This window comes from Cucurbita pepo, chromosome 6, assembly GCF_057944985.1.
Source record: "Cucurbita pepo subsp. pepo isolate OVF chromosome 6, ASM5794498v1, whole genome shotgun sequence".
NCBI lineage: Eukaryota > Viridiplantae > Streptophyta > Magnoliopsida > Cucurbitales > Cucurbitaceae > Cucurbita > Cucurbita pepo.
In genome coordinates, this window is record NC_141803.1 from 7490491 (window position 1) to 7505838 (window position 15348).

Below are 15348 nucleotides of genomic sequence, written 5' to 3' on the forward strand. Positions count from 1 at the left end.
ATGACAAGATATTATATTATGCATTTATTGTCGCCGGAAAAGATGCAATTTTCAATAAGGAAGTTATTACCTTAATGAAAATAGTAACAATTCGAGTTTCTCGAATAAAATCAAATCAAATAAAAATAAAATAAATAATTAAATGTAATCTCCCCGGAAATCGAAGGATTTCCTGCAAGACTTTTATTATCTAATAGAAACATCCCTATTTCTTTAAGTTTCCTTGTGATGACCCGAAATTTTCTACTTAATTTAAGGTCGCTACTGTATATGTACCATAAACATTGAATGCGGAATACTTCATTCAAATTTCATAAAACATAACCTTTATCTTAAAACACAGCCATGGACTTACGTGTTTTCGAAAACATCCTTAAAACGACACAACAAAAGACCCAAAATAAAATAAATAAGCGTTTAAGTTTAAAACATCCTATTCTAGCCTAAGTCTAAGAAAATAAATACCACTATCCTATGCATGTGCCATGATCTCGAGTTGCAATGCCGTCGTTAACCTGAAAAATGTAGTAGCACATGGCTTGAGTATTTAAAGAAATACTCAGTAAGTGACCCCACTATTGGGTTAAATGCAACAATCACATGCAATGAAATGATGGGACCTATCTTTCGTTTCGTTTCGTTTTTCCTACGGCGCTGTCCTAACGGGTAATTTTGGACGTGTACCATATACTCTACACACAGCCCATACGTGCGAGTATGGGCTCACCAGCTAGTTCGCACACGCTGGGCTACCTTCCTTATCTAGTGGGCATACTCTGGGAGACCCTTAGGCCAGACACCCGCTAGAACTAGTAACCGTCACGGCAGCGCTATGCAAAGCATAACGATCGTTGTCCTGCCATTGGATGTACGCGTCCGTACCCTCGTGATGGGATAGGGGTATCCCCCTAAATGCATGCGCACACATAATGCATGAGATCCCAAAACTTTTCCATTTTTATTATCCTCTAATACAACCCCGCTAGCATTATGTACATATCATATCATTTCATATATCGTTCATCATTCATATCATATCGTTTCTCATTCTTCAGTTCTCAAATCATACATAATTCTAACGGAGTTATATTTCATGCCATTTATCGTAATTTCATGTCATTCATATCATGCTGTATACACACAATTTAAGAGATCTAACATAACGTTCTATGCTTTTAACATAACATTTTATCATATACACATCATACCATGACATATCGCATCACAATGTATCATATCATAAACAAGTCATAACGTAAATCGTAGTCATATCGTTATCTAACTTATCATAGCCTTAACGTTCTTATACCTATCACAGACATATCATTACGTGAACATACCTCAGTCATATCATCACAAGAACGTAACCTAACACTATCGTTCTATCAATCTATCACAAACCTATCCCTTTCTACCCGTAGCCTAACCGTATTCTTCCATCATTCTCTCTTATCCATATCACTCTGGTATGTAACCTAACCTTAACGTTTCATGAACATATTTTACTCCTATCGTTACATTTCGTTTTGTGCATCATTCTCGTATCTTATCTCAAACATATCATTGAACACATCGTACCGTAATTATTATCAAACAATTCACATATTATAACATATACATAACAAATAAGAAGCATATCGATCCACAGACAATTCACACATATCAATATATATGACACGTGCAGAACCACGAGGCACATGTCAACAGCAAATATAATCATGTCGATAGTAAGGTCACTTACTTGGTTAGCTTAGGCAGATGTTCCATCGTTATCCTTAATGAAAGTCCATTAAAATCTAAGTCAACCTATGTGAGCCCATGACATCAGTTTCAAGTTTGAAGTCTATAAAAGATTATGGTAATGACGGTTAGACATAATTTGATAGAGTTCTTTGTCCCTGATATTTACTATTTTATTTTTAAAAAAATTATGTTCAACAAATCTTTCTTCAATCTTCCCTCTTCCCCTATAATTATTTTGGAGATATTATTGGCCAATTTAGTTAATCTATCCTTACTTCCAAATCTTTCCTTTTTATTTTTTCTTTTTTCTTTTTTTTCTTTTCAGATATCAGTATTCTGGATTTCCATCTCTTTGGTTTTTTCCTTATTTCCTTTGTCTTCCTCCTGATTTAGTTAACAATTATATTCTTAGCTTTTAATTTAATTCATTTGGTTATATTCTTTTTCTATAATTCATATAAAATTATTGACAACCTAAATCTCTAATTCATTTGGTGATTTCCTAAAACTCATACAAAATTCTTTTCATTTAATCTCTAATTTAACTTAATAAAATAAGATGAAGATTTAACATACTGACTACTGACCTCTTCAAATGACATATCTCTTTGGCCGAATTAAATCTGCTTAAACCTTTTGTTTTTTTGTTTTTTTTTTTTTAATTTGTTTTTGTAGGAAGGAAGAAATTCTGGATAAATCAGCAGTTGTTTTTAGAGGAATTCCTGATTTGTTGACACATTTATTTTTAGGAAAGGAGTGGATAAAGATTGAAGGAAGGAGGAGGGATGTTACCAAATGTTTTTATTTTATTTTATTTTTATTAATTAATTAATTATTTATTTATTATTATTATTATTTTATTTTTCTCCGTTGTTACATTCCTTATCCTAAAGCCCTGTTTCCTTATCCTAAAACCCTAGAATGCATTAGGGTAAATGTCTGAGATTATTTTTATATTCGTATGCCCAACCTTTTACATCCCTTAAAAACGATTTTCTCTCTAAACTTTCCTACGGAACATTAGGGTTGCTCTTCGGAGGAAGAATCGAGTGGAAGTAAGGTATTGATGTCGGGATCATTGTGTCAAAGAAGATTGACCGTTGGAAATCGGTGTTGAGGACGTTGTGGGATCGTCAGCGCGCCGCCGGAATCGGGGAGGCGGAAACTAGGGTTTCGTCGCTTGTCGGGTAAGGAAGGCAAGGTTTTTGGAATCGGGTCAAGTCGCAGACGCACGCCCAACAGCTCCGGCAGCTTCGCATGCGTACACAGTGCGGCTCGACTCGCACGTGTACGAAATTGTCTCGGTTCCGTCAATTCCCGCAGCTCAGCTTGGCGACTTAGTTGTTCGGTTCGGCAGCTCGGCTTGGCGGCTCGATATTACTATAATATATCGATCTCAAGGTTTTTGGCCCTTCCGAAGCCGTTTCTGCCCTTAGTTTTACCATCTGAGGTCAATATGGTTCCTACCCGTCAAAGACAGATTGGGTTGGGAGTTTATTTTGATAAATAGCATGAGATTTGCCTAGGGTATGTTATGAAAGATTCCTAAGTTTTTTACGTGGTTATTATAGGATGTATTTAACCGTTGGGATTAGCTTATTGTGAGTGACTTCGGTTAAGGCCATCGAGGTAAGTGACCTTACTGTTGGAGTTAGCTTACTAGGTGTTGTATGATGGTGCGTGTCATGTGGCTCCTCCATGCACCACGTTTTATTATGTGATATGACTATATGATGTATGAATTATGTGACTGTTTATGCTATGAAACGTAGTGGATTATGTTGACTGTTGACTGTTTATGTTATGTGAAGTTATGAATGATATGTTAGTAATATATGTCATGAAAATGTTGATCGATGCCATAGATACACGTAGTATTATCGAGTCATGTCATGAGATGTTTATGCAACTGAAATGTACTTTCATGTTATGTGATATGTCATGTAATGTAAGTCATGTGAGATGCCATGTAATTAGTGACTTACATTACATGACATATCACATAACATGAAAGTACATTTCAGTTGCATAAACATCTCATGACATGACTCGATCACGTGTATCTATGGCATCGATCAACATTTTCATGACATATATTACTAACATATCATTCATAACTTCACATAACATAAACAGCCAACAGTCAACATAATCCATTACATTTCATAGCATAAACAGTCACCTAATTCATACATCATATAGTCATATCACATAATAAAACATGGTGCATGCAGGGGCCACAGACACCATCATACAACACGTAGTAAGCTAACTCCAACAGTAAGGTCACTTACCTCGATGGCCTTGGCCGAAGTCACTCACAACAAGCTAATCACAATGGTTAAATACGTCCTATAATAACCACATAAAAACTTAGGAACCTTTCATAACATACCCTAGCCAAATCTCATGCTATTTATCAAAATAAACTTTCGACCCAATTTGTCTTTGATGGTTAGGAACCATACTGACCTCAGATAGTAAAACTAAGGGTAGAAACGGCTTCGGAAGGGCCAAAAACCTTGGAATTGATATATTATAGTGATACCGAGCCGCCAAGCCAAGATGCCGAGCCGACCAAATAAGTCACCAAGTCGAGCTGCGGGAATTGACGGAACCGAGACGATTTCGTACACGTTCGAGCCGAGCCGCACTGTGTACGCGTGCGAAGCTGCCGGAGCTGTTGGGCGTGCGTCTGCGGCTCGACCCGATTCCAAAAACCTCACCTTCCTTACCCGACAAGCCATGAAACCCTAATTTCCGCCTCCCTGATTCCGACGACGCGTCGACGATCCCACAACGTCCTCAACACCAATTTCCAACGGTCAATCTTCTTTGACACAATGATCCCGACATCAATACCTTACTTCCACTCGATTCTTCCTCCGAAGAGCAACCCCAATGTTCCGGAGGAAAATTTGGAGAGAAAATTGTTTTCAAGGGATGTAAAAGGTTGGGCGTAGGAATATAAAAACAATCTCAAGACATTTACGAATAAGGCATTCTAGGGTTTTTAGGATGAGGAAACTTAGAGAAATAGAATGTTTCTATTAGGTAATAAAAGTCTCATAGAAATCCTTCGATTTTCGGGGAGATTACATTTAATTATTTATTTTATTTTATTTTATTTTATTCCAGAAACTCGGATGGTTACCATTTCCATTAAGGTAATAACTTCCTTGTTGAAAATTGCACATTTCCGCAAGAATAAATGCATAACATAATATCTTGTCATTTATAGAAATAAAAATAAAATCTTAACCAAATAAGGCAAAATGAAAAATCTGAATCGTTACAATGTCGAGTATTGGGCTGGCGTCTGTCCGTAGGTGGATTGGGCTTGCGGGTTTGGGTTCGGTTTGCGACTGACAAGTTAGGCCGATGGAGATTGGGTTGGGCTGAGGCACAGTTTGGGCTGTGGACATTGGACTCATCTAGGAGGATTTTCGGTTCGGGGCGTGGGTCAGATCTCGGGTCGGGATTCGTCTTCTTCGCCCGATTATCAGAGGAATTTTGGCGAGCTTTCTCTCTCTTTGGTAATGTCGCTTTCGATGTCCTTTTTCCTCCTTTTTCTTTCGTTTCCGAGTCTCCTCTTCCCCCTATTCTCGTTTATGGTGTTTGTTTGGCTCGTATAAGCCAAAAGCTTCTAGATTTGAAGCGATTCAAAAACTCCAAAAATTGGGTCACGACAAATGTTATACTCGAAATGGATTTTAAATGAATATTGACATACCATTTGAGTATATCAGTTAACTTCTATACCAAATATAAAGTATATAAATATACTATTGATATATGACTCATATATGAAATATGAAGTACATAAGATATATTATCAATATACACGGAGGGTCGAGAGAGGCTTATTGCACGATCCACCCAACTCAACTAAGCTAATATACAAAATATAAAGTATATTATATAATATTGATATACGATCGACCTACAAAATATAAAATATATCATATATATTATTGCTATACGACTAATATACGAAATAGATAGTGGATTAGATGTATTTCTGTATTACAAAACCAACACAGATTCTTTCATAATATTTGTCCTGCTATTAAAAAAGAAGGTGCACGTCGTTGGTATTGATAGTAACCTTTAATCTTTTTAAGTCTTAGTCATCCAATTCTTAGGATCGCTCCTGTAACACCCCTAATTTTCTTTTTTAGATAAGAGACGTCACTATATGCATGCCTTTAATAACATATACAGAGATTTAAACAAAACATTTCAAACGAAAATGTGGACTTATACGTTTAATTTAAAACAAGAAATAAAAATAACAATATCATCAAATATAAAACCTTAACATAATTTTTTTTAGTACGAAAATGAAAAGCCACATATGAAACTACGGATTGAAAACAATGCATACTACTATCCTACCTTATCTTCCATGACCATTCCAGCATTCACCATTATCCGTGCAAGGGCAATTTATCTTTACTTGAAAAATAAGGGTAGTACGTGACTTGAGTATTTTAAGAAATACTAAGTAAGTAACCCTACTATTAGGGTTTAGTAATGTTCCTTTGAAACAACATAACATGACTTTGAGCTCTTTCTAGTTCGGCAAGGTTGGATGTGTGGTACGTCCCCACACATGACCCACACACGAGTAGATGGACCAACCAAACTCATATACGTATTTCTGGGCTTGACTTCGTGCTTATGCATCGCTGGACGCCACAAAGGGGAAAGACCCACATATTATCATGGAAAACATAAATATCGAAGGCACGCGTCCGTACTAACATAACAAAACAGGGAAATATCCTTATGCATATGACATACATAAATGCATGAGGTCCCCATGGTTTAAAATCATAGCATAAAATAATAATCATTTCGTTCTTCCTTTCATCTGTGTCATGATACATATATGAGTCATGTATGCATAGTAATCATCATAAATTTCATCTTGCACCATCATATAATCTATAATCATGGCTTAACATGACAAAGCACAACATTACATTCATGGTTTTCATTTCATCACATCATGACATAATATGTCATCACATAGCATACATAAGCATAACATAAGATTATGACGCATGCAAGAGCCACGGGGCATACGTCATCATACATCATGCAATTCTACTAACACCAACGGTAAAGTCACTTACTTGTTTGACATTGGCCGGAGTCCGTAACTATTTTATAACTGTTTCGAGATTATCCTTCAACGTACAATTTAACCTCTACATATCCATATCACACTCTTAGGACATATTATTAAACTTAGTTTAGCTAATCATATTGATTACTCCTCATTTTGGCTAGAAAATATTGAATTTGAGTAAATTTCCTTACTGGCCTCAAATACCCCAAATAATGTCAAAAATAATTTCGAGAGGGTTGAAAACGTAGGAAACAGTATCAAAATTGAATATTGAGTTGGATAAGTTGTTAAAGTATAGTGAGCCGAGCCGAGGAGCGCACTGATGAACAAGTCGGGACGAGTCACGACTAGGGTACGAGCACGACTTTGCACGTGCGTGGCTAGGGAAACGTGGTCGTCGCTTGTGGTCGAGCCACGTACTTTGGGTCGGGTCTATGAAACTCGCGAGTCGCATTCAAGTTGGGCCGAATTGTTTGCGCATTCCCTATGGGTCGTGGGTCGTGTGCATTCACGTTCCTTGGGTTGTCGAATCCCACATCAACGTGGTTCACCCGATCTGAATGCTCAACCCGAGAATTCGTCTTCTTCACCCACCTCCTGAAACCGCAACCCTAATTTCTCACTTCTTCGATTTGCACTCCGACAGCCTTACGCCGATTCCAACCATTGTTTGTTCACCAATCACTAGCACAACAACACCGAAAATCCCCAACGTGTTCTTGTCACTAGCACTCACTAAAAAGAACATCGAAAACTCATCAACAATCTCAACCTCGCAAACACTCATATCTATAATTCTAGCGTGTGTGTTTTGCAGAGCGGAGGTGAAAAGTATTGAATGACTTAATGGAATGCACATGGGATCAAGTGGGAGGTATGACCGATTTCTTTCACGCAAAATTAGCATTTTGTTAGAAATCTCACGATTAGATTTGAAAATTTCGTGGTGTCACATGCCCACCAGACTCTACCTTAGTTCATCCCAGAACCACATATTACTAAAAGAGGTCCACTTTGATATCATTTGTAACTTTCCATGTCTAGGGTTCGAATTAGGATTCAAAATCCAGATTCAATACCTATGTGCCCTAGCATTTTCCTGCATCCCATGCGACATGGTTACGTTACTTACTTCTTACTTCTAAAACTAAAGACCGTCCCCACAAACCAACATGGATCACTCACATACAACCTAGGAAAATTCATTCGAGGTTACCCAACATAAAATTGTTCAAAGTAAAGTATGCTTAACTTTGACATTCTTACCGTTGAACTATCCGAAAGAAAAGTGCACCTTAATTGATATGTTATATATTTTGATAACATTTAAAATATATATATATATATATATATTGGAGTATTAAAGAGAATATGGTAATGTTAATTGGTGTTAAAAGACATGATTTTACATAGAAAGTAGTGAAGTAGTCCACTCTATTTCTAATCCCCAGTTTCAAACTTACTATATATGTGTTGTGCTGTGTGTCACAATTGCGGTTTCTAGGCAGCCGATTTGGCGATTGTGCGGCACCCACTTTCAGTAGTGAGTGAGTCAAGCCTACTTCAAGTCACGTTGTCTACGGTTCGGGTAACGTAAATACAAATCTCGGGTCTCGATTTCAAGAGAAGGTTTTTGAAACCGGGGGAGAGAGGTTTTGGAAAAAGAGTTTTGAAAGCAAGAGAGAGAGAGATTGGCGTTATATAACATGCAAGCAAAAAGTCAACAACAACGGCTTAAATAGTATATAACTATTCCAGGTAGGGAGAATCTGACAACTAGTAGCACCCCCTATAGTACATTTTGAGGCATTTCATGTCTACCGAGCCATGATATGGCTGAAACATCATACTCTTAAAGAAAACAAGAAAGAAATAATACAACATGAAAGTTGTAAAAGAAAGCAATATAGTAGTACAAGGCAAAGGTTTGAACGTGTCACGGGCATGTGGACATGGGCAACATGCCTTGGACAAGCATGATCGTGACACTGTGCATATCGACCCGTGCAGTACTATAACTTAAGCATAATTGACTCTCACATTTTTGTCGAGGTTCAGCATATAGCATTCTGTAAGTAACCAATAGATTAAAAAATTTATCCTCAACGAAGTTCTATGATCTGTTCGTCCATTTTAGATAATAGAAAGCTATTTAAAACAAACAAAATACCCAAGGAGTTCGATGATTATTTGAACGTCCACCGTCATCCGTTTAGCTGCTCAAACAATAAACTCTACAGATAAATGGGTTTATACCTGTAATGACATCTCATCATCATTCTCCTCTCTAATAGAGATCTCACAGTACATTGTTCTTTATATTAAATTATAAAAAAAATTTAATAAAAGTTGCAATATTATCGTCGATCCGTGAGTCGAAACGGATTTGAAATTATAAAGGTAAGCAAGCAGTCTCAACCTTCCCGAGTCGAATTCTATTCCACTATTTTATTACGCTCTTAATTTCATCTTTGGATTCGAAACAATCCCTCCATTGGATCGAACTCAAGGTCAAAAGGTATATACAATTCATCACTCCAATGGGGAAGAATCATCCAACGTTGATGGGTCCCATTCTTCCTTCTTCTTCTTCTTCTTCTTCTAATCCCATGTTTCCACTCCCAAAAACCCCACATCGATTCATGCCTCTGATTCCGCCCACTCCCATTCAACGGACCTGATTCGTCGTGTTCGCCGATCGCTTTTCATTCTATAACCCACTTCACTTTCGCTTCTCTGTTTTTTGTTTCTGTTTTTCTCTCCAGGATTTGGAGCAGCCATCGACGAGGAGATTGATTGATCGGTTCATCGATTGAATGAACTGGAATCGTGAATCGGTAAATTTCCTTTTGATCGTGGCTGTTTTTCTTGGAATGGATTGGATTTTGTTGATCTGTTTATGGCTATTTTTGTTGTTTGTTGTTTGTTGATTGAGATGGTTTCTGCTTGCTTGCTGCAATTTGGGGTTTGTGTTGTTGATTTATATTTGTAAACGGAGATTATTGAATGTTTTGTTTGGGGAAATCAATTGAATGAAATGGATTATCGGAGGATTTCCTTCTTGTACGATCTCACATCGGTTGGGGAGGAGAACGAAACACCTTTTATAAGGGTGTGGAAACCTTTCTCTAGCATATGCGCTGGGGAAGCCGAAAGGGAAAACCCAAAGAGGACAATATCTGCTTGTGGTGGGCTTGGGCTGTTACAAATGGTATCGAAGCTGAGGCGGTGTGCCAGTAAGGACGCTAGTTCCCTTTGGGGGGTGGATTTTGCAGGGGTCCGAAAAGAACGAGTGTCAACAAGGACGCTGGGCCCTGAAGGGGTTGGATTGTGAGATCTCACATCAGTTGGGGAAGAGAATGAAACACCCTTTGTAAGGGTGTGGAAATGTTTCCCTTGCGGACGCGTTTTTAAGCCTTGAGTGGGTGGAAATGTTTCCCTAGCGGACGCTGGACCCTGAAGGGGGTGGATTGTGAGATCCCACATCGGTTGGGGAAGAGAACGAAAAACCCTTTATGGGTGTGGAAATCTTTCCCTAGCGGACATGTTTTAAGCCTTGAGTAGAAGCCCTAAAGGGACGAAAGGGAAATTGGAGAAAGGAACGAGTGCCAACGATAACGCTTGGCCCTGAAGGGGGGTGGATTGTGAGATCCCACATCGATTGGAGAGGAGAACAAAACCTTATAAACACCCTTTACAAGGGTGTGGAAACCTTTCCTTAGCAGACGCGTTTTAAAGCCTTGAGGAGAAGCCCGAAAGGGAAAATCCAAAAAAGTCAATATCAGCTAGTGGTGAGCTTGGGCCGTTACACATTCTCTTTTTTGGAAATTTGACTTTCTTTCTGAATGATTCATTCTTGTTTTTCCTTTATTTCTGTTTGATCAATGAACATGAACTCTTCTCTGATCTAACTATGAATTTTGGCAAAACTGATAGGTTTGTTCTTGTTTCTTTGGTTTTTGTGTTCATCATGGATTTGTTTGAAACTTGTTGCAGATTCAAATCAAACAGTATTGAATCTTTGTTAGTAGAGAAAAGTTTTTGAAGATGGAGCCTGGAGATAGTTTATGTAGCTCTGAAGTTTGGGCAAAATCTTCATCGTTTCCTAATATTAATGTTCAGCAACCTTCACAGAAATGGGCAGATCCTTCCATTTTAGACTATGCTATGGAACAACCTTTCCAAGAATTCGAAGAACGGATCGAATCGAAGGCCTCCCTAACGTGTAGCTCGAATCAACGAATCGAAATCTTAGATAAAGATAGTAATGAGCTGAATGCAGGACTTCTAGCTAGTAAAATTCAAGATTGGGACCCGAGAGCGATGCTGAATAATCTTTCATTTCTTGAGCAGAAGATTCATCAGCTTCAGGAACTCGTGCATTTGATCGTTGGCCGGAGGAACCACGATGAACTTGTAGTTCAGCAACAACAGCTGATAACCGCTGATCTAACTTCGATTATTGTTCAGTTAATCTCGACAGCGGGTAGTCTGCTTCCTTCTGTAAAGCATAAGTTGTCTGCAGCTGTTCCTTCGGTCGGGCAGCTCGAGCAGCTCGACAGGGTTCTTTTTGCGTCTGGACCTAGGATTAATAGTGGTGATGGAACCAAACTCCCTGAGCTTCCAACCCAAGTGGAAGAAAGTAGCAAATGTGGGAAGGAACAGAACATGGCTGTTGAAGAACACGAATCAAAGGACGAAGAAGATGCCGATGAACACGAGAATCTCCCGCCCGGTTCATACGAAATACTGCAGCTAGAAAAAGAAGAGATTCTAGCACCTCACACACATTTCTGTCCAATATGTGGAAAAGGGTTCAAGAGGGATGCAAATTTACGAATGCACATGAGGGGTCATGGTGACGAGTATAAAACCGCAGCTGCCCTGGCTAAACCGAACAAAGAGCCGAGCTCCGAGACGATGCTAATCAAGAGGTATTCCTGTCCGTTCACCGGCTGCAAACGGAACAAGGATCATAAGAAGTTTCAGCCTCTGAAAACCATTCTATGTGTTAAAAACCATTACAAGAGAACTCATTGTGACAAAAGCTTCACTTGCAGCAAATGCAACTCTAAGAAATTCTCTGTAATTGCTGATCTGAAAACACATGAGAAGCACTGTGGGAAAGATAAGTGGCTTTGTTCTTGTGGGACAACGTTCTCTAGGAAAGACAAGCTATTTGGACACATTGCTCTCTTCCAAGGCCACACTCCTGCGATTCCGCTCGACGAGTCAAAGGGAGCAGCCATGTCGTTCGATCGAGGAGAACGCTCGGATAAGTTTAGGAGCATAAATTTCAGTTTCGGGTCGATTGCTACGGGTGGAAGCTCTGTTGAAACCATAGCAGATGCTAAAGGTGGTGTTGATGATCCTCTTGGTTGTTTTTCACCTCTGAACTTCGATTCGTGTAATTTCGAGGGGTTTCACGAGTTTCCTCGACCGCCATTTGAGAATGTAGACAATGTGTTTTCATTCCTTAGCCCGGGGTCGGGTAATTACACTGAAAAATCTGGTGCGGAATCGAGCTCTAATAACCTTGAATGAATGAATGATGTTTGCTTTCCTCAGTCCTCTTGGTTTGCTGTAAAATTGCTATATGGTGGACTTTTGTAACTTCTTCAGTTCCTAAATGGATTGTTTTTCTTTTGTTTATTGGGAATCAATATATCGAGAATATTTAGATAATCGTGTTTGTTTTGACGTATATGTGAACGAGAATGTCTTTATACGATTCCACGAGTACCCTTTTATATAGTAATTTAATGCCAAAAAACGAGTTTTGAAATGTTCAGCGTAGAAAAGTTTAGAGATAATATTAATTTGACCTTCGATTTTTAAAAAAATAATAAAAAAATTAAAAGGGTCGTTGGCGCTTCATTCGACGATCATTCGATGGGTACTATGTCCCCCTTGCTGTTTTGAGACAAAACGATGGTGAACACGGTTGACCCGGTTCTCCAATGGATTGACCTGCAATAATACCTATGGACATAGTAAAAGAAAACGTGGGGATTTTGGCTTGAGAGAAACCGAGAGAGGGATAGCTGGAAACATACCTACCATGTTCACTATTGAGAGAGTTTTGTTGATTCACCGTCGTTTAATAAGGATGAAATCAAGATAGGTAATGATGATATCACTCGGTTTGATTGAATCGGTTGCGACGGACGGGTCTATTGAACTGAGTTTTTTGAGTCTCACACTGAAGATCTATTCACTCTATCAATAACCGAGAGAAAGAGACGGATAGGGTGAGAATGGATGTAGTTGAGTTGATGGGTTGCTATTGCTTTCTTCAAGTCCAAGTTTCCCGCTTCTTGCTTTAGAAAGATGGCAGGGGCGTGTTAGCGCTTTACTAATATCAAACAACTAGAATAAATAGAAAATCGACTTTCTCTTAGAGTCTCAACCACGCCTTCGCTATCACAAGAATATAGCGATCGAATAGCTATCGCTCGCTCAACTTCTTCGCATATTATGAAAGTCGTATTGCCTGAAGGAAGGGGGGCATGCTGCAAGAGCGGAGGTGAGTGGTAAGTGAGGAGGCATGCCCAAAAGGCAGCGGCAGCTGTATGGTTCCACGTCGCTAGATTGAGATCTGCAGGGTGGTGGAGACTTCGACTGCCTTGTATGAGGTGAAGATAAGGGAAGGGGTGGTATTTATAAATAGAGAGCCATCATAGTACGATAGAGACGAGCGAGATTTTGACTCTTAAACCTTTTTTTTTTTAACCTTATTTTCCATTTGTTTTCAATGGTTTCCTTCTTTTCTCTTAATTTAGGTCCTATTTTGTAATATTTTTCTTTTGTATTTCTCGGGGATATGACTAGTTGTCAAATCCTCCCTGCTCGATGGTTATATGCTATAAGCCGTTGTTGTTGCCTTTTTGCTTGCATCACATATAACACCAATTTCAATCTTTCAAATCTTGCTTTCAAAACTCTCTTTCGAAATCTCTCTATCCTCGTTTTCTAAAAACTTTCTTCTTAAACCGGGGCCAGAGGCTCGAACATACATTGCTTGGCCGTAGGCGACGCAAAAACGAATTGGCTTAGCTCGCTTGTTGATGGAAAATGAGTGCCGCACAATCGCAAGTCCGCTGCCATCAAAAGTGCGATTGTGACAATTAGCACATAATAGATGAGATAAATCCTTTGTATACACCTTGTAAGGACATGTACGTTAGATATGATGCCGGAAACTTAGGTTATGCAACTTTTCTATGCCTTGTCTTATGACCCGTGATTAGTATCATATAGTATGATGTTGGTGTCATGTGGAGACGATTAGTGGACTCACCAATTCACCCCTAATTGTGAACTTAATTAACAAGAGTTTTGCATGATGTAAAGATATGGGGACACTCCCCTACGATTGATTGTATGACGTAGAAAATACTAGAGGTAGCCAGTAACTCTTAACCGTGAACTTGTCTCAGTAGATAGAGATCTATATTCATATCCAATATTTTTTAGGAGCGGGTACAAATAGGGTCATTCTCGGGTCAGTTTATTTGCCATAAAAAAATTCCATGTGGAACGGTTAGGGAATCTTCAACTATTTATTCTTCGTGAACTTGTCTACAAGGGAAAAGGTCGACATGGGTAACTGGTAGTTGGAATGTACGAGGGTCGCTCCCTTCCAGACCAGTATGACATTATGAGGTCTATTAGAAGGTTGTCAGCTAATCCCTAGAAGAGAACCAATATTTCTCGTAATGTCATAGTACGAATAGTTAGAACAAACACGAGGTCAAGTCTCACATATTTATGATACATAAGTATATGACACGGGAAATATTAAGGAGCTAACCAATTCACCTTAAGTTCCCATAGAGAACTTCGATGAATAGATGTGCTACAAAGAGATAAGTGATGAGACATCACGATATGATGAGAATTTTGATTGGGCAAAATCATGAAAAATTACAAGATTAGATTTGATGAAACAATAAAGACCTAATTAGTGTTCGAGAAACCCTGAGTTAGAAGATCCAAAACCTTTGTAAGTTGTTTAAAAACACATAACAATAACATGATAAACAAGGGAGGATTTCCCCTTCGATGGAACCAAAATGCTATCAAACTCGAACTTCAAGATTAAAAAAGAAATTACAATAGTTACTAATAATAATTATTATTATTATATATATATTATATTATTTTATTGCGTTAAAAATATATTCATATTAAGCATGATAGAGAATTGGGCGGGGACAAAGAACTGGGAATATAATCCCGTCTCAAACCCCATTTATCTAACGGGAAAAAAAGTATTTTCCACTCCCTCCTCCATTTCTTGTCTAAACAGGGGCTTAGGCGGGAACAAAGACAGGGAATATAATCCCGTCTCAGACCCCATTTATCTAATAGGAAAAAAGTATTTCCCACTTCCTCCTCCATTTTCCGTCTAAACAGGGAAGCCCCTCTCCATTCAGAGAGGCTCCGCAAAACACTGGCCCCGGACT

The 15348-nt window shown here is 38.6% G+C and overlaps 1 protein-coding gene across 1 annotated transcript; it reads left to right on the forward strand.

Moving 5' to 3' along the window:
- The first annotated feature begins 9296 nt into the window (after positions 1-9296).
- On the forward strand, positions 9297-12532 carry LOC111796762 (protein SENSITIVE TO PROTON RHIZOTOXICITY 1). The gene is made up of 2 exons (XM_023679518.2): positions 9297-9717; positions 10877-12532. The coding sequence occupies exon 2, from the start codon at positions 10928-10930 to the stop codon at positions 12422-12424; it is 1497 nt and encodes a 498-aa protein (XP_023535286.1). The 5' UTR covers positions 9297-9717; positions 10877-10927; the 3' UTR covers positions 12425-12532.
- Positions 12533-15348: the final 2816 nt, after the last annotated feature.

Coding starts and splice junctions, on each gene's coding strand:
- LOC111796762 (XM_023679518.2), top strand. CDS start 10,928: ATGGAGCCTGGAGATAGTTTATGTAGCTCTGAAGTTTGGGCAAAATCT.